This window comes from Harpegnathos saltator, unplaced genomic scaffold (genome assembly GCF_003227715.2).
Source record: "Harpegnathos saltator strain DR-91 unplaced genomic scaffold, Hsal_v8.6 scaffold176, whole genome shotgun sequence".
NCBI lineage: Eukaryota > Metazoa > Arthropoda > Insecta > Hymenoptera > Formicidae > Harpegnathos > Harpegnathos saltator.
The window spans coordinates 996,934-1,019,867 of record NW_020229957.1 but is presented as its reverse complement, the minus strand read 5'-3'; the positions used below and the strand labels follow the sequence as shown (position 1 = coordinate 1,019,867).

The window sequence follows — 22,934 nt, the reverse complement described above, 5'->3', positions numbered from 1 at the left end:
TCTTTCGATAAAACGATTAAAGTAAACCGTTCATCTAAATTTTATTAGATATCTTAACTATTTTCCTCTCATTTCAAGAGGATTTCCTCTTGTATCAATTAATTTTCCTCTTATATCAAGGGGAACACTTGTCGACGTTTTTCCTCTTCCATCTACTCACATAGAGACTTTCTGCGCATATGACGATCGTTGCCGTTGTCTTTTGTTTTATGGACAACGTCGAGAAAAACGTAAGGCAAAGGAGAAAAGAAGAGAAATCGTTATTCAATATATGTTGTTTCGTTATGAACGAAGTGCAAGAATTTTTAGAGAAAATCGACTTAAAAACATACTGGCCTATATTTTAGCGTAAATACATACATATATTCATTTATCGTATCACGTTGCGTACTACATTAAATGCCACGTAGATTATTTAAAATTATAAATTTATGTTTTTTCCTACTTTTTCAGCAGGAAGTCAAAAAAAATTTAACTAGAATTTTTTCTGGACAGTTTTATAACAATTTTCTCTCCTTTTCCCATAAAGGAACGTATAACTAGTAAAAATAAAGTACAGTAAGAATAAATAATACCTCTTAAAAAAAGATAAAATCTATATATAAGAGGAAATTTATATTAAAATCAGAAAGATTTGCATCATACATATAACATACAATTCTTCTAACTTTAAGAATGTGTTTATAACATTTTCTTTTTAATTTTAAAGGAATCCTCTTAAGGCCATATATAAAAATAAAATCCTCTAAAATTTAGATGATTCCGCTTGTTCATCAAAAAATTACTTTTTTTGGATGAACATGATGATTGTTGAATATTCAGGGAGTCAATCTGCTGTTTTGATAACTCTTGATATATTATATCATACACTGTGGAAGAAGAACAGTGGAATATGAGGAGAGATACACAAAATTGAATGATTTAATTATATAGCTGTCAGTAGAATGTAAGGAAACCAAATATTGAATAACTTGCCTGTACATATAAAATTGAGAGTTACAGCGTGCAAACTTATTACTCACACGTAATAGACACGAAAACTAGTCGAATAGAGTTAAACAGTCTATTTCAGGATTGTATCACTAAGACTTAATTCCTTATACCTTTTTCTCAGAATACCCGATTAAAATATTAGGGGTACGCAAAAGTTTTCATCGTTCACGTATAGATGACATTGTGAATTTTTTACATAAAAGTTGCGACACATAATAAGTCATATTCATTGACATAAATATTTTTAATTCGTATGAAGATGGAAGCCGATAAGATGCATATTCATCATTGTATGCTTTTTTATTTCATCAGCGCAAAACGGCTGCCGAGCCAACCAGTTTCATTTGCGAAACTTATGGTGAGGAAACGATAGCCGAAAGCTCATGTCGTGAGTGGTTTCAGTGCTTTAAAAATGGCGATTTTGATTTAAAAGACAAGGAACGTACCGGACGACCGCAAGAGATGAGTTCGGATGACTGGGAAGTGTTATTGCAAAAAGATTCGACTCAATCCAGTGTAGAACTTACGAAAAGGTTACATGTTAATCAGAACACTATAATTCGACGTTTGTGTAAGATGGAGAAAATTCTGAAGAAAGGAAAATGGGTTCCCCATGAATTATCCGAGAACGCTATTGCCAACCGAGTCACTATTTGCCTATTTCGCTGCTCAATAAACACAAACACAAGTCTTTTTTGTATCGAAATGTGACCGGAGACGAAAAATGGATTTATTTTGACAATCCCAATCGCAGAAGATCGTGGGTAAATCCCAGAGAACCCTCTATGTCACAGCCAAAACGAAATATCCGCATAGTCATAAGGTCCTCCTGTGTATCTGATGGGATATGCAAGAAGTGCTGTATTATGAACTGTTAAAACCATGTCAGACTATCACCGCGGAATTGTACAGTCGACAATCGAGGCAGCTGAATGAGCAACTGATCGAGAAACAACCATATTTTGCGACAAAGCAAAACAAAGTGATTCTTCTGCACGACAATGCCAAGCCCCATATTGCTTTGACGATCCGGAAAACTTTAATGGAATTGCAATGAGAAATCCTACCACATCCGGCACATTCTCCAGATATTGCTCCATCGGATTTTCTCTTATTTTGTTCTATGCAGAACAATCTTCCTGGTACACGATTTTGCAGTGTTGAGGAAGTGCAATGATTCATTGATAAATTCATTCATTATAAGAGCAAAGGCTTTTTATATGATGGTATTTATTTTTCGCCTGAAAGACAGCAAAATGTAGGTGAGTAGGTAATGCCAGAAAATATTTTGATTAAAGATACTATGTCATTTATAATAATATTAATAAAAAACGTTGCCTTAAAAACGATGGAAACTTGCATATCCCTAATGTATTCATATTAATGCTAAATTTTATAAAGCGTCAATTTGTCTCATCATAATTTACGTATTACGGTGATTAATGAGTGGTTTATTTAGGCAACTTTTTCACCTAACGATGTGAAAATTTGTCATATATATAGTCGTCGACAAAAATGTAACACTTTACGATCCCATAAAATACGAAACAAGTGACGATCATATGACTGTTCTCATATCTTTTACTCTATTTCGAAATAGATTGACGAGAAACGTACTAGTGAAAACCAGTTCAACATTTAATTCAAGTAGGCGATCATAAAGTTGACTTGACACTTTATCGGTTGTATTTATCATCTCACTTATCCACTTTTCGATCAGAAGTAGAATTACGCAGTCAGATCAACCTTCCGGTAGTTAAAAAATATATCTTGAATACAACGTTTCAGTTTGTAAACTTTCCGCTGTTGTTTAAACTTTATGCACGTCAGCAGCTTCAACTAATTCTCAATTTTTATGCAATCCGACTCGATCGCGATTTATGCATTTTTGCGAGACTTTAAAACTTTGTTTCTTTCTTTGCTCGATATTTTATTATTACACGTCATACCATATATCATGTTGTATTCGCACACGGTGAAAACAATTAGACAAATTGGTTGGCCCGGTAAATATTAAGGTTTTATTGAAGCCCACTGTTACACATTTAAAATCACTATACACAGTGCCCGCGAGAGACGAGTTCCGCGTCGCAGTCGCGCGAAAGTTGGAGAATAAAATTGAAGAGATTAATTATTCAGGAGGGATTTAATGAAACTCTGCTGCTCTCTACACAATTCGCCGTCTCGCGCAGTCGCAGTGATATACGCGCGAGTTATGGAACTTATCATTTGTAGCCACTTAATTTCTAATATATATATCGCACTCTCCCCGTTTTCTCTCTCTCTCTCTCTCTCTCTCTTTCTCCCTCTCCCTCTCTCTCTCTCTCTCTCTCTCTCTCTCTCTCTCTCTCTCTCTCTCTCTCTCTCTCTCTCTCTCTCTCGTAGCCGTCGCGAGATTCCAGGCAAATTGCAATTTTAGCGCGCGAGGCCGCACGTCGTTGCGCAAGGCTTCTGTGGCGCATTCGGTCGCCCATATACTCGGCCGACAGAGAGAGAAACAGAGACAACAATGCCACTCCTCGCTCGCCACGCGATCGCGGAAAATCGCCGATAAACAAGCGCACCAAATGCGTATGAGCCGCAACATTGCGAGCCAAACCAGTCCGACGTGTACCTCAACGCTCACACGCGGTATCACACACGAAGTCCTCTACTCGAATCTTCTTATTTTCATGCTGATCTTATGTATAAAAAGTATTATATTATATACATATATATTCTTTTTTCTTTAACAGAGAGTATAGTACTGTTGTGCAGTGCCATATGCTTCTCTTATAATCGTACGTGTAATAATTATCGGTGAAGAGGTATTCTCTAAATTTCTTCGAGTGAAATTGCAGTCGAAAGGTAACGCGACAAGCAAGTCACTCGAAGACGAGTAGCTTCTCATTCGTGCAGAATGAATATCTTTATTTGGAATCGTCAAGCGAATATATTTTCACTTGAAACTAAGGAGTCGATCTTGTGCACGGAAACCGGCATGAGAAAGCTTTAACATGGAATGCAACTCGTTTATTGGGATTTTCTGTAATCGAAAAGATTATTGATTTATCGATTGTTCAACGAAGCGAGGAAAGCAGCAACAGGCACTGTAATAGTTTTACGTTCAGAGAAATACTGGTTAGGGTTAGAAAATATTGTTCATGGGGGAAATAATGTAAATTCTTCTCAATCGTATCATCTTCTCTAACAGCACAGAAATAAACTAACAAAGTTTTTTTTTCTTAATAGCAAAGATTTCAATTCCCAAAATATCAATAGCACATATGGGACAAGAGATAATAAGTTAACAAATTGCGATGGCTTTTAAAGTGGACTTTAAAAAACGCAAACTTGTTCCAATTATCACTGATGGTAACAAAAGAAGTACCCCCATAGAAGGTGCAGAGTACGCTTCGCTAACAAGAAAATGGATATCGCTATATTTTTTAATCTTGTGCCGTTGCGTAAACTTGTCAATTCCAAATGTTATCACACCTCAAGATAAAAGGAAAAGCACTAAATTGTGTAACATATTTTTACTCTCACATGTATTTTGTATAAGTGTCATGTGAAGCATAAGACGATCATTGTTTTATTATTTGAAGCTACTCGTATAATTTAAGGTAAACGTCCCAGTGCTTGCAATACATATTCCAATAATTAAATTATTAATAATATATTTTTGTTTATTAAGATACTTACCAATAAACGAAACAAAATGATAAACTAAAAAAGATGTTTAACATTTTTTTATAGAAGTAAATTATAAAAATATATAATTTGACTGTAAATCATCGTAAAAAAATTGTTTATTTTGAGTATAACAGAAATAGTCGTATTTTCACCTAGTTTCTTACTATCTTGAACAAGATATGATGTTTATATTTCCAATATATTTTTGAAAATTCTACTCATATTTACTTATATTATAAATACATAATGCTTTTTATAGTTTTAAGCTATCAAATAATATATTTAAAAATATCATTTTACCTAAAAGTTTCTTTTTAAATATAAATATATTAATATACAATCACTGGTACAGTCAAAATTATAATGACCCATTGATTAAACACGTGTTCAGTTATCGGTACACATGTCACATTTATGTCCCATTGATTAAACAAATATTTGTGATAAATTGTGAAATATTCAGGCTTATAAGAAGAGAGAATTTTTATTTTTTTAACTGTAAGTAAGAGTTTTTACATTTAAATTGAATATCTTTTTAGGTATATAATAACAAAATTACAGTGACAGCATGGAAATAAAATGTTAACCTAAAACATAACCTTTTATTACGTTGATTTAACATTTTATTTGTTTTATTATCAACTTTAGTTTACTATGGAGACAGAAGAAAAGAAAAAGAACTATTCATAAACTACTCTTAACATTGCTGTAGAAGCAATTAGGAAAGGAATGAGCATATATGAAGCGACACAGAGTTTAAAATATCTAAAACAACACAAAATAAAATTCCTTTAGAAGATTCAATGAACCCAGTTACTTATTTAAGTAAAGAAGAAAAAAGTGCAATTGTGGATAATATATCTTGGGCAACGAGGCTTTCTAGTAACCAAAAATCAGTTGCTTGACACTGTTCGTACTCTTACAATAGATTCAAAGAGATAAATACCTTTTAAAGACTAAAGGCTAAAGGCTTAGTCATCCTGACTTTGGTATAAAGGATTTATACCAATTTACTTTATTTTATTTTTATTTTCTTTATATCATAATTATTAATATAATTGTACATTCAATTATTGAGTCTGTATTTAGTAATTAGGACATGACTAGTTTCTCTGTTCAATTACTAATACAAACGACATTATCTAGTATTTCATTAAAATTACAGTATACAACTACTGATTATTTCATTTCCTATTATTTTTTGATAGCTGATAAACTAAAGTTTTATATAAACATTAATCTTTTTAGTAATGCTATTAGTTACTTATTAATAAAAATATAAAATTGATCGAGCTTTGTTATTAGTTCAATCATTGGGACATTTACCTTATGGGCACTTAAATTTATATATTTTATATTAAAATTAAAATTAAATTAAATTTAAAATGAAATTTATATTTTATATTTAAATTTATATTTATATATCATAAGAACGTTATTTCGTCTGCAAAAATGCGCAGAATGGGCAGCGTGCAAGCTGGCACGGGTCGCGCGGCGCAGCAGTGCGTTAAGGCAGAATCTGTTCCTTGCAGATCAATTGGTAATGCGTACTAAAAAATTCTTCCCGCGTAGCGAGCTAATCGTACCGCACGTTAATATTATTTATACGCCGGTCTGTGCATTCGAGCGTCACAAGCGAACAAATTCACTGACATCGACAGAAACGTTCACTCGTATGGGTAAAGAACCCACTCCAAGCTGTTCCAGCACGAAGCATTCACTTTTTCGTGATCCTAAGCGGCGGTGTTTTCACTGTCGCCTCTCTCGAGTGAACGTTCGTACGTTTTCAGTGAGATTTTACCCCAAGCGGCAGACGGAGAGATAGAGAGAAAAAGAGAGAGACAGAGAAGGGGAAAAAGAAAGTAAGAGAGAGAGAGACCGCAGCTGGGATCGGTCGTTCGCTCGTTCGTTCGTTCATTTGTAGTCTCGTCTCGCTCATCTCCTCCAGCGATTGATGAAAATCGCCTCGCGCCTCTGTACCATAAAGGACCGATCGAACGCAATTGACTCATGAAAGTGCCATACCCCTTCGCGGTAATTCCACATCGTTCTCGAAGGCGTCGCGTCGCTGGCGTTGCCGGCGGTGGCGTTCCTTTCCGGTAGTACTCCGTCGCCCGTCCGAGCCCACCACCGGCGTTCCTTCCCCTCTGCCACCTCGTCCTCGTCGCTGTCGTCGTCGTCCTCGTCCTCGTATGCCTTGCGACGTCTCACTGCGCACACTTCCTGCGCGACGCGACGGCGGCGGCGCGATCTCTCCGCGCCGGCCTGCTCCTCCGACGAGCGGATCCTGATTATGGTGGTGCCGTTGTGCTCGCTGGTGGCCGAGAAACGCGGCTCGTCATCGGTAGGATCGAGCCTGCCGCGCGAGAGGACCCCGAAGCGAGGATCCTCCTCGGGATCGTTCGCGTACGTGTACTCGACCGCGGTCTTCGTGTCTGGCAGGATCGCGAGTCCTCGCTCGGGCGAGACGTCGTGGTCGATTCGTCCTTCGGGTGCGCCGCGTAGCTTGCTGTGCTCGCGCAGGTATTTATTGGAGAACACTCGGTTGCTCTCGTACCAGGACTTGGCGCTGAAGCCTTTCGGATCCTTGCCGTTGTCCTCGCGACTCTCCAAAGACTCGTCCTTCCGATCTGGCGGCGTTAACGGCCTCAAGTGTCTGTCTGATTTTCTGTCAAGCACTTCGCCAGCGCCCTTGTTGCGCAAGGACGCGCGTCTCTTCGTGGAAGGGTCGCGTTCCTTGAAGGAACTCGTCCTCGTGACCGCCATGTTGTCTTTCTCCTTGAACGAGCTGCTCTGCAGCTCGTCGTCCTGCGTCTTGAAGGATACCTTGCCGAACTCAATATATCGTTCGTTAGCAGTTTTCCTGTCAATGTTGTTCTTCTCGTAATCGTGATAGAGCGTCCTTCCACGACTCCCCTCCTCGTCCTCCTTGAAGCTGTTCCTCTTCTCTGAGTCACTCGCGCGATCCTTGTAGGAAATCCCGCCGAACTCGATGCTCTTTTCCTTAAACGAGCTCCTCTGCCCGGAATCCTCACTGCTGTTCTTAAAGGAGTTGCTCCTACCCGATTCGTCATCGAAATTTCTCAGTACGATCCTGCTAACGCCACTCACCGCGTGCTCCTTGGCGAAGACTTTCCGCTCTACGTCGTCATGCGATGAATCCTTTAGGTACGCCCTTTCAAATGCACCGTCCTGTACCTTGAGAAAGGATCCTTTCCTGCCCGTCTCCACGCTCATATCCTTGAACGAATCCTTGCGAGAACACGAGTCCTCTTGATCTTTACCAAAATATGTACTTCTCACGGCAGGCTCGAGCGGGCTCTTCGAAACGTGCCTCTTGTACCCATCGTTATCCTGATCCTTGAACGACGTCCTTCTCGTTAAACTGGACTCGCGGTCCTTGCTGCTGGTCCTCTTGGACTCCGCTCGGAAGGAATTCTTCTTGCTCACTGGCTCACGATCGTGCTCCTTCAGAGACTCCTTCCTAGTTAGACTGGGGTCCTTGGGCGAACTCCTACGCGGTGTGTCCAGATCCCTTCTAGGCTCCAAGAGAGCCCGGTCATACTTCTGTATCCTCACGTCAAAGTCCTCCGGCGAACCCTCGTAAGCGTAGCTTCTCCTCTTCGAGCTGTCCCTCGGTTGCCGCGACTGCTCCTCGTCCTCGTCCTCCCTCGATCTTCTACGGTGAATTTTCTCGGCGCTGTAGGTGTCGCTCCTGCCTTTCCGGAAACTGTCATCCCTACGAGGCTCACGCTCTTTGTCGGAGAACAGGACCTCGCTCGGCTGCCTCTCCACGCTCTTCGACCTCCGATCCTCCTCGCGGTCTGACAGCATCCCGCGCAACTTGGGCTCACTCGGCCTCCGCTCGTCCTCGTGCTCGTCCTTCGGCCTCTTGCCGCGTTCGCTGGATCGATTATCGAGCGTCTGGTCGACGAACGCTCGCGGCTCGAGCCTGCCGCCGCTTCTCGTCCTGCCACGCGCTTCCTTCTCGGGACTCGCCGATCTCTGCTCCCTTCTGGAGCGTAGCTTGTTCTCCTCCCGCGACTTCAGCCGCTCGATCATCGCCTGGATCCTGCGATCCGGCGACTGGCTGCCGTCCACGGCCAGGCTCTCGATCTCCTTCAGCAGGATGTCCCGCTCGTCAATCGGCTGTTGCTGCTGCTGCGAGTCGCCTTTGTTGTCGTGGCTCTTACCGATGGCTTTCGACGACCTCCCGCGACCCCGCGACTCCATGTCCTCCCAAGAGGAGGATTCTTTCCTCTTGGTCCTGTGAGAGCCGTTGATTTCTCGCTCGACGGACTCGCCCCGCTGGCGGTCCTCCCGTGGCAAGGAGCCCACGTATCCTTCGTCCCGATACTCCAAGCGATCCTGCTGCGACTTGTCCGCGATTTTCGCGCCCATGGACTCGCTCCTGAACTTGCCGTTCGTCAAATGCCGCGAGTTCTCGTGCTCCTGCCGCCGCGACGACCTCTTCGCGCCGCAGCCACCAGCGACGCCGTCATCCTGCACGATGTCCTTGATCTGCCACGCAGCGAAATGCTGCCTGCTCTTCCTGTACAGCAGGTCAGCGCTGTCCTCCTCCACTGCGGTGTCCTCTTTGCCGCATTCCCGGCCGTTCCGCTCCGCCTTGCTATCGTGCTTCGACATGCCGAAGTGATAACGATTGCTGCGGTCGCCGTTCTTGCACAACCGGCCGGAGTGCACTTCCGGCTCGCGATGGAAGTGGTCCTTGGCGAAGGGGGCGGCCCTCGGTGTGTCCTTCACCGCCGAGGGGCCGCGCAGGCGGGACGTCATCTTCGCGAGGAACGGAATCTTGAAGACGAGTGGCGTGTCGCGTTTCTCGCCGAAATCGCTCACCCACGTTGCGCGCGTGTGCGATGTACGGGGTGGCTGTTAATTGCAGATCAGTATATGTCAGTGATAATTAGCGGCAGGCTAGAGTCTCACGGCTGAACGGAGAAGAGGGAGGGAGACAATACGAGACAGACAGATACGTTGCACGTTGCTGCGTTTCTGCTTACTCTGGGCGAGCGAATGGTGTCGTTGGCTCTCCTCGCTCGGAAGAGGAACGTAGGCGCGTCGCGGCGCGTTGAGACACGCACGGTTAAGCGTACAAGCACTCTAACCTATTATTATTCGCGTCTATCGAACCAGCCCAACGGCTACTGTCGACTCCCCGGCCCGATCTTGAGCGTCCGCCGCAACACGCGCGCCCCGAGCCGCACACGCAGACACTGCAACTACTTGGATTCACCGGGATCCCTGAGGTCGACACTAGAAGGAACACCCAGTAAACTCATCAGTATTCCTGGGACCAATGACGAGGACGCGCAGCCGTGTCTCACACCTCGAGACGCTGTTCTCGGGAAGCCGAGAGCAAGTACGAGCTACGAATGGACAAGTCGCACTGGTCCCTTGTAGATTCGCACCGCTTGCCGACTCGGAGCTGAAGTGGCTCACACCGCATGCAGGATCAAGCCGGGATTTCCGCGATGAGACACTTCGCGCTCACCGGAACGTCACATCGGGTCAGGACACAAACGCGACCACTTAACTGACGACAGTCGCGCGTCCAGATTCTCGATTGGGGGCGGAGGGGGAAGGGAAGACCCGTTGCCGTGGAGCAACTTTCCGAATCCTTTGTATTCTTCACGCAAGGACACTCCTTCCGAATCTCAGGGTCACTTAGCGTAACGTCCGGAAACTCTTTTCCTCCCTCTCTCTCTCTCTCTCTCTCTCTCCCCCCACTCTTTCTCTCTTCGTCTCTTTCCCTGTTGGGTTTTCTCGGGAGAGGATAATATCGCGGGTCCTTGCGCCTCACCGAAACACGCGGTAATGCGAGGATGTCTTCCTCTCGTCCCGAGACAGCTCCTTCTCTGGTCGAGCGCGCGAGGCCGGCTCTTCGGGACGGAACGACGAGCGCGGAGCAGACGACCCTGAAAGTCGTCTGTGGACTTTCACGAACGCGAGCACTTTGCCGGTCGGAGTCACCACGAGAGTGTGCACCGGAGGAGAGCGTGTTCCTCCTCTCCCGCCCCCCTCTACCCTGCCGGGTCCCCGCCGCCCGCGGGCCGTCCCCTTCCTCGGCCGTACCCTCTCTCGCCCGCTTATACTGTCCCCCCTTTTCGTCCTCCTTCGCGCCGTCAGCTCCTTCGCCTCCTATCCACTACGGTCCTGCGGTCCTCCCTGAGGTGAGGCGGGGCGGCTCGATTCTCCCGTTAATCCGACGACGGAGATCGCTCTGATGCTTCGGGCACCCGCGAAGATATGTCAAGCGCGTAAGCTCTCTCACGTGCGACCTCCTCGCTCAGGAGGTTCATCAGCCTGCGGTCGCATTGGTGGAAGATCGATTAATAGGTAGCTCGCGCTCCTCTCCGAGGGAAAGCGTTTCGGCCACGCGTCTCTGAGAGAGCTCGGAGGGGTGCGAGAACAAGGAAAGGGAGGGACAGACGTTCTTGTGTATCGTTGACATGTAATCACAAAGTTGATGTTTCAGGAAACTCCATTCGATTGGCTTTATAGTCCGTTTACTTACACGCGGGAATAAACGAGCCTAACCTTAAACTAGAACAACGATTCTTCTCAGCGAACGATTTGAGAAGAGTTTCGAAAGTTTGTCAAAGTCCCCGACAAGTAACTGAAGTTGTGCAATAAGACATAACATCTGTTATGTCTGTGCTTGAGTCTTTATACGCCATCTGAAAATATTCAACTCTTTACGTTCGTATCGTATGTCTTCTATGTTCTATGTTAGATTCTGAGTTCTATGTCAGGTTAGGGGAGACGCAAAAAGCAAAACACAAAATTTGTCGATCTCCAATAACATTAATTCTCATTCAAAAGCATCGTAGAACGGTATAATCGCGCGTTTCCACTATTTTGGTAAAATTATACTTCGCAAAGATTGACTTTTCAGGACACTGTTCCATTTCTTATTGGTTTAGGACATTGTTCTGTCGAGAAGGAACGGAGCAATTAGGATTTAGACCAAGTAACAAGAATTTCATCCTCAAATCCTAATTAAAACTGCTTATGATCAAAACTGTCAATTCTTGTAGAGCAAACAAACTTAAAATAACGTCCTGATTGGTTCTTGAGTCAATTGGTTCTTAAGCTAGAGCAACAGATTAATTCGTTCTTATGTTTACATCTAATGTTTACGATTACGGTAATTTGTGTGCGAAAACACTTTAACGCTGAGCATTTCACCTATCTTTCTTTTTTTCTAAATTTCTCAAGGTTTTTTAACAAAAGATATGAGGTTTTCCTATTCTTTAGGGTCCCTAGAACATTGGTAAGTAATAAAAGTATATACAATCATTAATTGTTAATTGCAAAAGTATTAGAAATCAACGTATAGCTAAAATTAATAGCTTTTTCTTAAAGTAGTGCCTATGAACTTTAAAAATAAAAATCATCACGCAAGTTATTTTTTCTTATACTTAATGTAATACTCTTCAATATTTTTTCAGGTTTCTCGGCCATGTTTTTTTTGGTTATTAATATCTTTTGTGTCAAAAATATAATCTTCTTCATTTGTTTGAAAAATATATTATTCATTTGAAAAAGTGCAATGTTTTAAAAATAATCCAACAACAAACCGATGCGTTTTTCTAAGCTAGATCCATGTTTTTATATTGTTAGTTGCCATATTGAATCTGCTATCTTGAATTTCTAAAATTAAAAAATTTTGCTCATAGATTTGGATTCAGCGACCTGAAAGGTCCCTAGATAAGATATTGCCAGACATTTTTAAAGGATAACATGTACTGAAAGAGTTAAGCGCGCCATAGCGAAAGGATTATCTGAAAAATTTGAACATCGAGATTCTAAGATGCGAATCGCGATATTTCGCGACTAATCGCGAATTTTACCTGCGAGGCCGTCGCGAGATTAAACGAACCACCTGCGACCGAGGTGTGCAGTTCGACGTTGTTTACGACGGCCGGGGCGCGGAGAAGCGAACGGCCGCGTATCCTATCGACGACGACGATGACGATGGAACGAGAACGGAAGCGCCGTCTTTCACTCTCGAGCGCCTATACCGGGCGCACGATCGGTGCCGGCAATTAATGGTACGCTTCAAACGTGAAAGAGGCTAGACGCGGAAGCGAAGGAGATAGAAAAAAGAATGAAGAAAAGCTTATCCGGGGCTGCTCGTTAGACCGACGTCATACACGAGCCTTCGCGTGCAGATCGTCCAAATTACACCGCGTCAAAACTTTCCCTCCCTGGATTCTTTCATTTGCACGGCCTTTAACTACCGTGTGTACTTCTCTCGCTCGCTGACGTCACGTAACGTTCCTGATGATGATGATGATGATGATGATAATGATGATGATGACGATGATAAAGGTGATAATGAGAGAGGCACTTATCGAACGTACGTCGCGACAGTAAGCGACGAAGAAAAGGGGCTCCCTCCGGGGACGACGAGAGCCTTTCGAGGGATTCGCGAAATAATAAGATCGAACGCTCGTACCGGACGCTCGAGAGTATGCACTAAGATGACTCCCCCGCGTCTCCCGTTCCCTCCACGGCTTAGAAGCGTGCACTCGCGCGCATAAAACTCACGACGCGAGTCACCCAGGCGGAGGTGGAACCCCTCGCAGGAACTTAGGGAATGTCGTCGGTGCTGCGAGGACGCCGCTGTCCCGATGGCCGCGCTCCGCGCGCCTTAATGAGGCCCCGGCAATCCCTTAATGGGCTGGCCGGGCAAAAAGGGCTAATATCTCGCGGGAACGTTACTTAGCGCGTGTTTACGTTCGCGGCGAGAAAAGTTAGGCGACAATATCGCTGATCGAGGGGAAAACGACTCTGAGGGGAAGAAGGAGGAGAAGGAAGATGGGGAGGCAGAGGGCGCGAGAATAGGGGGGACGGTCCTTAAACCGCACGATACGGTCAAGCTCGTAAAGTTTTCCTTTTCCCTTATCTCGCCGAAAGTTACGAGAACTCCGATGAAATTGCGCGCCGCTCCGGATTCGCACTGCGCCTGAAATGGAAAGTTGAAGCTACTACCGATCATCGACAGGGACGTTTTAAGGACTCCTTGGGCCCCAATAATACTACGAGTTCGACTATGTGTGTGTGTATGTATGTGTATGCACGCACGCGCGTATTAATGACCAAAATCGAGAAGCAGCACGTTGTATATTTACAACGTTACAAGTTATTTGTTTGGAGTAAAAAATTGATAAAAGTACTCCCGAGATTAGAAATTTCAGCAAGCCTGCCTGATATCGCACAAGGATTGACTGGCTAAATGTATATAAAATAATTCTAACAAGTTACTTTTAATTCTTTGGGACATAGTGACATAAAAAGTGTTCCTCCTATTTAGTACTTATACAGGGTGTTTAAGAAAAAGAGTTCAGGATTTTAAAGGCAAATAGTACTCACAAAATGGAGGAAAAAAATCCTAATAAACATGAGTCGAAAAATTAATATTATCGGAGTTATAAACAATGATTTGTTTTAATTAAGGCGAGTGACCTACTCGCTTCTAGCGCTTGCAAAGTTTACAGAAGATTTTCTCTACATGTCCTTCTATTCCTACACTTTACATCTTCGTACTGTAAAGTTGCGAACTCTTTCGGAAATTCCCACCTTTATCCTAACTATTAGAAGTGTGATTTGAGGATCTTTTTTCTCAAAAACTGTTTTACTTAAACAAGGTAATGAACGAATACCTTAATCAAAATATTCCCCTTCGTTTCCTACAACTTTCTCCCATCTTTCTAACAAAAGATGGATTCCACGATGATAAAAAGATTCTTTTTTGGAGTTGATCCAATTTTCAACAAATTTTCGCACTTATTCCAAGTTATGAAAATGTGTATCCTCTAGAGCATGTTGCATCGACCGGAACAAACGATAATCGGATGAAGCAATGTCTGGAGAATATATGGAGTGCGGTAAGACTTGCCATTCCAGCTCTAATAGCGTTTGCTTCACTGATGATACAACATAAGGTCGAGCATTGTCATGAAAAAGGATCACTTTGCGTCGTTTACTCGCAATTGGTGATCGTTTTCAGTCCAATGCTCGCTTCAATGTGTACAATTGTTGTCGATAACGATTAGCGGTGGCAGTTTCATTCGAATTTAACAATTCATAATACGCAATACCTTTTTGATCCCACCAAATACACAGCGATACCTTTGAACATGAATACTGTGGAAGTGGACGCTGCTGGGTCGCCTGGATTAACCCATGATTTTTTTCGTTTGGGATTATCGAAGATTCATGGATTCATTTTTCATCCCTAGTAACAATTCGATAGTAACAAAAAACTCTTCATTTTCTTCGACGAACTGACGAACGAAATGCAAATGTTCAACCGGTTCGCTGACACTTTCCGATAATTGACGTGGAATCCATTTTCCTTCTTTGTGAATCTTTCCCGTGTCATGTAAATGTTTAGTAACTATTGCACGATCAACATTTAATGCTCTGGCAAGTTCTGAAATGGATTATGCTGGATTTTCGCGCAATAATGCTTGCGAGTCTGCATTTTCAAGCATTTTTGCTGGTCCCGAACGATATTTGTCGTTAATATTGAAATCATCACTTTTGAATCGTCTAAACCAATATTCGCATGTCTTAATTGGCGAAGCAACATCATCATAAGTTTCTATTAGAATTCTATGACCTTCAGCCCCCGTTTTCTTCTGAGTAAAAAACGAAAACAATGCGTGTCAAAAATGCTTTTTAGGAAGCTTCATTTTTAAGATGGTATTAACACGATTTTTACTGCGTTTATTGTTAGTAAATGACTAAATAGCATGGATTAATATTAAAGCATTGACAAACAATAATTATGATTAGAATGTCTTCGGCAACTGACATTAGTGCCATTTCCTGTAAAACCTTCAAAACTAAATCGCATTCCTAATAATTGATAAGCATTTTATATTTTTTAATATAATTCGTCTAACATTTAAGTAGGCCATTCGGTAAATAATGAATTGGACAGGGTGGACTCATGATCCGTTCGTTCTCTTGATTAAAATCTTCTAGACTCTTTTTACGGGGATTTTTGAAGAGCATGTTGCACTTTTCAGTAATAAATGACATGGACGAATTACATCGGAGAATACAAAATGCCTTAATCAAATAGTTAGAACAAAGCCGGGAATTTTGGAAAGAGTCCACAATTCTATGATACGAAAATGTGAAGCGTGTATAGAAGTAAGAGGAGAACATGCAGAAAATCTTCTGTAAACTCTCTTTCTGTAAAATTTCCTTGTGAGCACCGAGTGAGTAGGTCATTTACTTTAATCAAAATAAATATTAGGTAAATCAGCAGCTTATTCATCAAACTGTGCCTCTTCCGACTACCACTTGTTTCGGTCGATGGACACGCACTTGCTGACGAATGCTTTAATTCTTATGAAGACATCGAAAAATGGGTCTTTGACTGGATAGCCTCCAAAGATGAATCATTCTTTTGTCGCGGAATTCGCTTGCTGACCAAAAGATGGAAAAAAGTCATCGCTAATGATGGACAATATTTTGATTGATGTACTTTTTCACTTTGTTTCTTAAATAAAGCCATACGTTTTACAAAAAAACGAACGAAACTTTCCGATCGACCTAATAATAATTACCGACCTAATAATTGCTCATAATTCCGATAATATTATAATTTTTCGATTCATATTTATTAGAACTTTTTCCTCCATTTTGTGAGTACATTATCTGCGCTTAAAATCTTGAACTCCTTTTTTAAACACCTGTATACGCACAATGGAATGTTTTTCGTCTTATCCTTTGAAATATTAAGACAACTCGAAACACAGCGGTTTAATTCATCGTTTATAAAAAAAACAAATCGACATTGTTATATTTTTTTTAAATAAAATTTCCGTCTAAATAGAGTTTTTTGTCTTAAAATCGTGTGTCCCAAAGAGTTAAAAAGTAACTTTCTCGGTCCCGTTACTGATTATTAAAAAAAATACTGTTGTAAATTGCAATTTTCGATCCTGTAACTTTCTCAATCCCGTTACTAATCACATAACAATGCAAAAAATACCGTTACAAAGTGCAATATACATCACACCTAAAACTCGTTTGCCCGATTACGTAGCTTTACATTCGCGGAAACGACAAATCCGATGTTTTCGTTCAACAATCGCTCAGCCAGCGTGCGGTCGACCGAGCTTTTCACGCGTGAAACGATACGCGATGATTTTCCCGTCACTCGGAAGACAATGAAAGTCGCGCCGCGCCGCGGCGCGTTGGCAATTGCGGCGGCGGCGGCGGCGGCATTGAACGAGTGAAATATCACCGCTCTCCGTTGCGGCATGGATAATTGCTAAATTAACTGCATCGTTGCTCGCGCGTGCGCGCGCACGAGCGCACGTGCGCGCATCGATAATTAGTTATCGCGGAATAATTTATAATTCGCACGAGAAACATCCAGAGAGCATCGTCGGCGATTGATTGAAGCTGTCTCAGTGCGTGATCGCGTTTTTCTCCTCGCGTATCCAACGTTATTTCGTAGCTTGTCCGCGCGAAAGGACGAACGAACGCGAACGAGCGCGAGAGAACACACGTTATTAATCACGCGTGTCCCATAAGCCGAGTGCTTTCACTCTTGCGTCACGTCGCGAAGCCAGACAATCGGCCCGCGCTTCATGCATCATGCCTGTCGTCTAGCGAGCGTTGGAGGGACGCGCAACCAGCACGAGACAAGCACGACGACCGGACGACGCGATGATATCTTGATCGATCAAGATGCCCGTGAGATGCGGTCTTCCGCGTGCGGATCTATTGAATCGTCGCGCGATCCGATATCGAACGGTCATTGGCCAACAGAGAGAGAGGGGGGGGAGAGGGACAGGGCAGAGGGGAGAGGGGGAGAGGGAGAAAGAGAGAGAGAGAGAGAGAGAGAGAGAGAGAGAGAGAGAGAGAGAGAGAGAGAGAGAGCGAGAGCCGACAATAGGAGACACGTCGCGATAATTATCGCGGCTCTCGGGACGATAATCCCGCGAATAGGCTTAATTAATTCAACGCGTGCTCTCCGCATCGGAAAATCGCGTGATCTATTATATCTCGCGGTTCGCGTTATATCATCAGACGCAAGTACAATATCTCTTCGGAGCGAGAGATTTCTTGTGATTCTGAGATTCAATAGAAAATTTTGTGATTTGTATCTGACATATATTGTGTATGTCTTTTATTCTCTATTTTTTTCATACAATACGAAGTTTATACTTCGCTACTTGCAAAGCTATTAATGTCTACGTAAATGTACAAAATATAATGTTGATAAATTCCTAAGCAATCGTTGATATTTTAAATATCTGCCTATTTTTTTTTCTTTTTTTTCTTGCTTAAATACGTGAAGTTCCAAAGTATATTTTTAAACTGTTTGTTTCATAATAACATTAATTGTATTATTGAAATCTTTTATTGCATTGAGGATACTTTGTTATTTCTGTAAATACTTTTTCAGTGAAAAAACAACGTAACAGCAATTAAATGTGTTCTTCATTAAAAATGCTCATTACTTTTTTTTATAAAAAAACGATCTTATACATTGTGTCAAGTATCTCAAGTATCTTGAATTTTATATCAAGTAATTAGTGAATTTTATATCAAGTAATTAGTTTTCAATATCTGTCTGTGATCTTCTACGCGTGCCAAATTTATTTTTATCATAATATGAAAGATTTAAAAAAGTATCTAAAAAATATTTTCTGTATTATTTATATTTATCCTGCTTTAAATTTCGTTTCAACAATTAAAATCAAAGGACAGGTTTTAATACTAATATAATATATAAATTCCATCAATCACAATTGTACAAACATTGTATAATAATAGTCATAAAATGAAGAATAATTTCGCGATAATTAAGTTAATATATAATCCTCGATAGTGGCTTTATAAAGAATGAAAAGTCTTCGAGTGTTTGTCAAAAATTAGATAAATTCGATTGATGATATAAATATTGTATAATTATTTCAATAATTATACGATATTTATCGTAATATAATACAGTAAAAATATTATATAATATTTACAATATATTTTCAGCCCAAATGTTTCAGTTTTGATTATGAAATTAATTAAATATTTGCCAATTTTAATGAGAAAAGTTAAAAAGATATAAATCTGCCATGTTGAGTGTTCAATATTTTATGCTGTGATATTAAAAAATTACAATTTAGAAACAATTACATTTTTGTTGGCGTATATATTAATTAATTTTATTCCTTTGTGCAAAATTATATCACTCTCTGAATATTTAAAAAAATATAATACAAGATTAATGTGTATTTCTTAATTATTAGGTAATTGTTTCCCGTAGTTAGTTTTTCAATCTTTTGATTATCAACATAATTCGCCATAATACTGTCTTGCTAAAATATTACTTAGAACTTAATTGCACAAACAATTATTCATATTTTATAAAATATCAATACTTTATTTGTGTATTTTTTTATATGTAGCTAGATAATTAAAGCTTGTAACATTTCAAATTTCGTTCTGATTTCATCATTTTATAAACTTTACAAATGTTTCCCTTTAAATCGGATAGATTTTCTTAAAATCTGGTGAAGTATTGATATCTCCTATGCCGGATGCCCGTAAAAACGTGTTTCGTCTCTCGCAAAAATTATTATATATATCATCATGCTAGATATCACATAATTAGATGTCTAAACGCAATATCTTTATTTCAAACGTATCGGAAGCGATTATTTCGGTCAGGACTAATAAAAACTTGTTTACTTTAAACTACAGTTGAGGCTTGATCTAAAAAGAGCTCCCAAAAGATAAACATATCACGATATGTTTTTTCTCTAATGAGCTCAGCGGTAATAAAATTTGAGTATGCTAATGTTAACATGTCGCTTTTAAAAGCCTGCCGTTGAGTTCGTACAATTTTTATGAATATAAGCGAAAGGAAAGACTCCACGAATCATTACAAAAAGAACAAGGTAAACTTGTTTTTTTTTGTTTTACTTTACTTTGTTTAATATACTAAAGCTTTGTCTTTACTTTGTCTAATATAATAAAGCAGTTTACCTAATAAGAGGGCATAATTTTAATATTCTGACACAAGTTCCTTGAACAAAGTCTTCATCCATCGCTTGGATATTCATTTGATTTGCAACCACAATACAGATATTACTTCAAACGGAAGTTTCTCAATCCCAAGATTTGTGTGAATGGATTTTTCAGGAGATTCGTGTATAATTGATGAACTCGGATGGAAAAAATAACGGTATTATTGTCCTCACTGATTTCCGACTTTATCATCAACAAAACGAATGCGGCAGATTTGACTTACTTTGTATTATCATGAGAGTAACACTTCGATGGATTCGATTTTTCTCCGCGATTTCCTCCGCATTATGCTTTCAACACATTGAGAGATATTGTTTCGAGAAAAAGCCCAACGACTTCACCGGACGTTCAAAGGTTTCTATAACGTTGCAAAAAATAAAGGACTTCGCTTTAAAGCGACAGTGTCATTAATATTGATACCTTTCATGCTCGGATGCTCGTGAAAACATGTTACATGCTTGTCGCGAAAATGATTATATCGCCACGTAGAAAGTCGCTATAGATAACAACCGACGTGTAGAAAGTTAATGAAAAAATTGTCGCGTGCGCGCGCGTGCGTGCACACACACACACACACACACACAATCTCCGAGCGAGCGCGTGAAAATGGATCGAATCCGGGCATATCGCGGTTACCTGTTCAGATGGCATAAGACGCGTGTCAGATAAGAACTTCATAGCCAGCTAAGTCATTTCGTTCCGTGGCATGGAGACGCGGTAAAAGCGGTATTGGCGGTTCTACCTAGAGAGCCGCGATAGAAAGAGAGCGAGAGAGGAACCACTTCATTCGCCTGAGCAACTGATTATTGTGCCTCCGATATGATCGCCGATATAAGGAACTCTAATAATTAGGTGTTATGTAATCGAAGACTTAATGTGCTTCTTCCGAATTTTGCGTCAAAGACCGGGACAACTTGTCACGTTTCGTAAGAATTTCAATGTCGGAGTTTTTCAAACGATTAATCGTTGCAATTGACTGCAAATGTAATAATCAGCTTCCTTTCATTTCTACGCAAGAAATGTTCACGTAAACGTTTAAAATTAGAAAGAAATTAGAAAGAAACAGACGCAGGTCCGTTACGTTATGATATTAGCGTGATGAAGCACTTCGTTCCGGATTTTACGATATTTTTTTAAACAAAAATACAAATAATCGTTTTATGAGAAAAACTAGTAAAACCACCGCTCTGAGTTTTGAAGATAGATGGCTTAACTTTAAGAGCATATTTTAAGGATTGTACATTGTAATTGTAATTAAAAAAGATTATAACAACATACGGCAAATATATTTGTTTCTTAATAATAATTAGTAACAGATGGATTAGCGGAGGAGAACTAATTTCATAACTTACACATCCTCTTGATTTAAACTCTAGATTTTTATTTATGACGACATCTTAAGGCTCTCGCTTATAATATTTCTGTTGATACTGTGGAAGTACTTCGAAGTCATATTCATGTCACTTCATGTGAGATATATTAATGAGGAAAGAAATTATTCTCCAGCAATTTCTTTGACGAAATGTTCTCGCCAAAGTCTATCGAAAGCGAAGAGTGTTTATAATTTAAAAAGTAAACGTTTCGAACATATTTCCCGTTTCGGCATATATTCGTATGAACTTTTTCACTTTTAAAATAAGTAGGATATATGTATGTGTTATTTTTGTATTAATTAATACAAAAAACATTACCAAAGCTCTATTAAGAAGGTAACTTCAGCCAAATTTTCAATACTATTTTTCCACGATAACTTCTGCAGTAATCTCTCGGATAAGAATTATGGGGAATTATAAAAGCACTCCAATAGAAAAAATATTCTATTAAATTTCAGACGTATTCTCTAAGTAATCGAGAAAGTCCGTCTGTCGCATGAAGGCGAAGAAGCATGACGAGACGTTCAATATATTGTATATTTCACGATAACTATTCCGGATAAAAATGCTAAACGCTGAGTGTACACCCTGCTGGGAAAGTTTCTCTCCTAAATTCCCGATACATTCTGAGAAATCGAGATAAGGTGGACGTGGTCTTATCGCAGCATCGAAGAGAGAAGCACGATAGAAAATAAGCCTATCTCGCAGTGGCCGGCGCTGAAAACGATTTCCGTCTGACGATAAATCCGCGGCGCGGGTGCGCTTCCCTCGTAAAATCGCATTTCGTGAAGTCACCGGATACGTCCCTGCGTGTGGGCCGCGACAAGGTCCTGTCACAACGCCTCCGCCTTTTTGCACGCCGAGAGAGCTGTGACCACACGGTGAACGGGGCCTTACGCGCGCGCGTATCGACCTTTTCGCCCGAAATGGCAAGAGCGAGGGTACACCTCGGAATCGAATCGGTTGGCACTTTGACTATCCATGCTGGGAAGAAACGCAGCCTCCTCCGATCCGGTGACTTCGTCGAAATCCTCGCCGGCGGCTCCCCTCGCTTCATGACGTCCCCCTCAGCTTTTTTCCCCTCCTTTTTTCATCGTACGCCGTGCAAAAATCAGAAGTGACGCTAAACGATTGAAATACCAACCGGATCCGCCGGTGAAACCGATACAAGCAGAAGGCTGGCCAACACGAAGCCGACCGCGAACGTCGTCTCCGGGCGTATTTTTCTGGTCGATGCGAAGGCGCAGGAAAACGAGAGCTCGCGCTACGAGCGAATGGATATAGACGTACATAGTCGTCCGTAATGTAAGACAGACGTTGCCCACATACCTCTTGAATTCAAGGGCGCTACCACATACGCTCCGACGGTTTTTAAAGCGTCATTCACACCGACCGGACCCTCCCAGCTAATAACCGCAGGAGAGGTAATTGACGCGCGCCAGATTTCCATTCCGCCTGTCGGCGTGACCGATATTTCTTACGTCCGCCGGCGAAGCGGAGCGCGACAACGTCCCCTTTGCACGACGCGAGCTGATGATCGCATCGTCGTACGGTGTGGGCGGAACTGCCAAAACCTGGCAGAAAACCTGACAGAAATTTCTGGGAGATATTATTCATATATACGTAAAACTAATGAAAAACAGTCGTGTATCTGCACATTTCTGATACACAGGGTGTTTAAAAAAATGGTTCAGGACTTTAAGGACAGATAGTACTCACAAAATGCAGAAAAAATAAACATGAATTAAAAAATTAATATTATCAGAGTTATGAACAATTTTTAAAGCAAGTGATTCACTCGCTTCTAGTGCT

At 41.3% G+C, this 22,934-nt stretch overlaps 1 protein-coding gene across 2 annotated transcripts in view; it reads right to left on the bottom strand.

The window, feature by feature from the left end:
- The window catches only part of Lmpt (four and a half LIM domains protein limpet), a 527,685-nt gene that overhangs the window by 428,115 nt on the left and 76,636 nt on the right, over positions 1-22,934 (bottom strand). Inside the window, exon 1 of one of the 2 annotated variants that reach the window (XM_025297409.1) lies at positions 6,694-9,767. The exons of the other annotated variant lie outside the window; for it this stretch is intronic. Coding sequence (XP_025153194.1) covers positions 6,694-9,462 — 2,769 coding nt within the window. The 5' untranslated portion in view covers positions 9,463-9,767. Of the gene's footprint in view, positions 1-6,693; positions 9,768-22,934 lie in introns of those variants that run through there. 2 annotated transcript variants of the gene reach the window in all.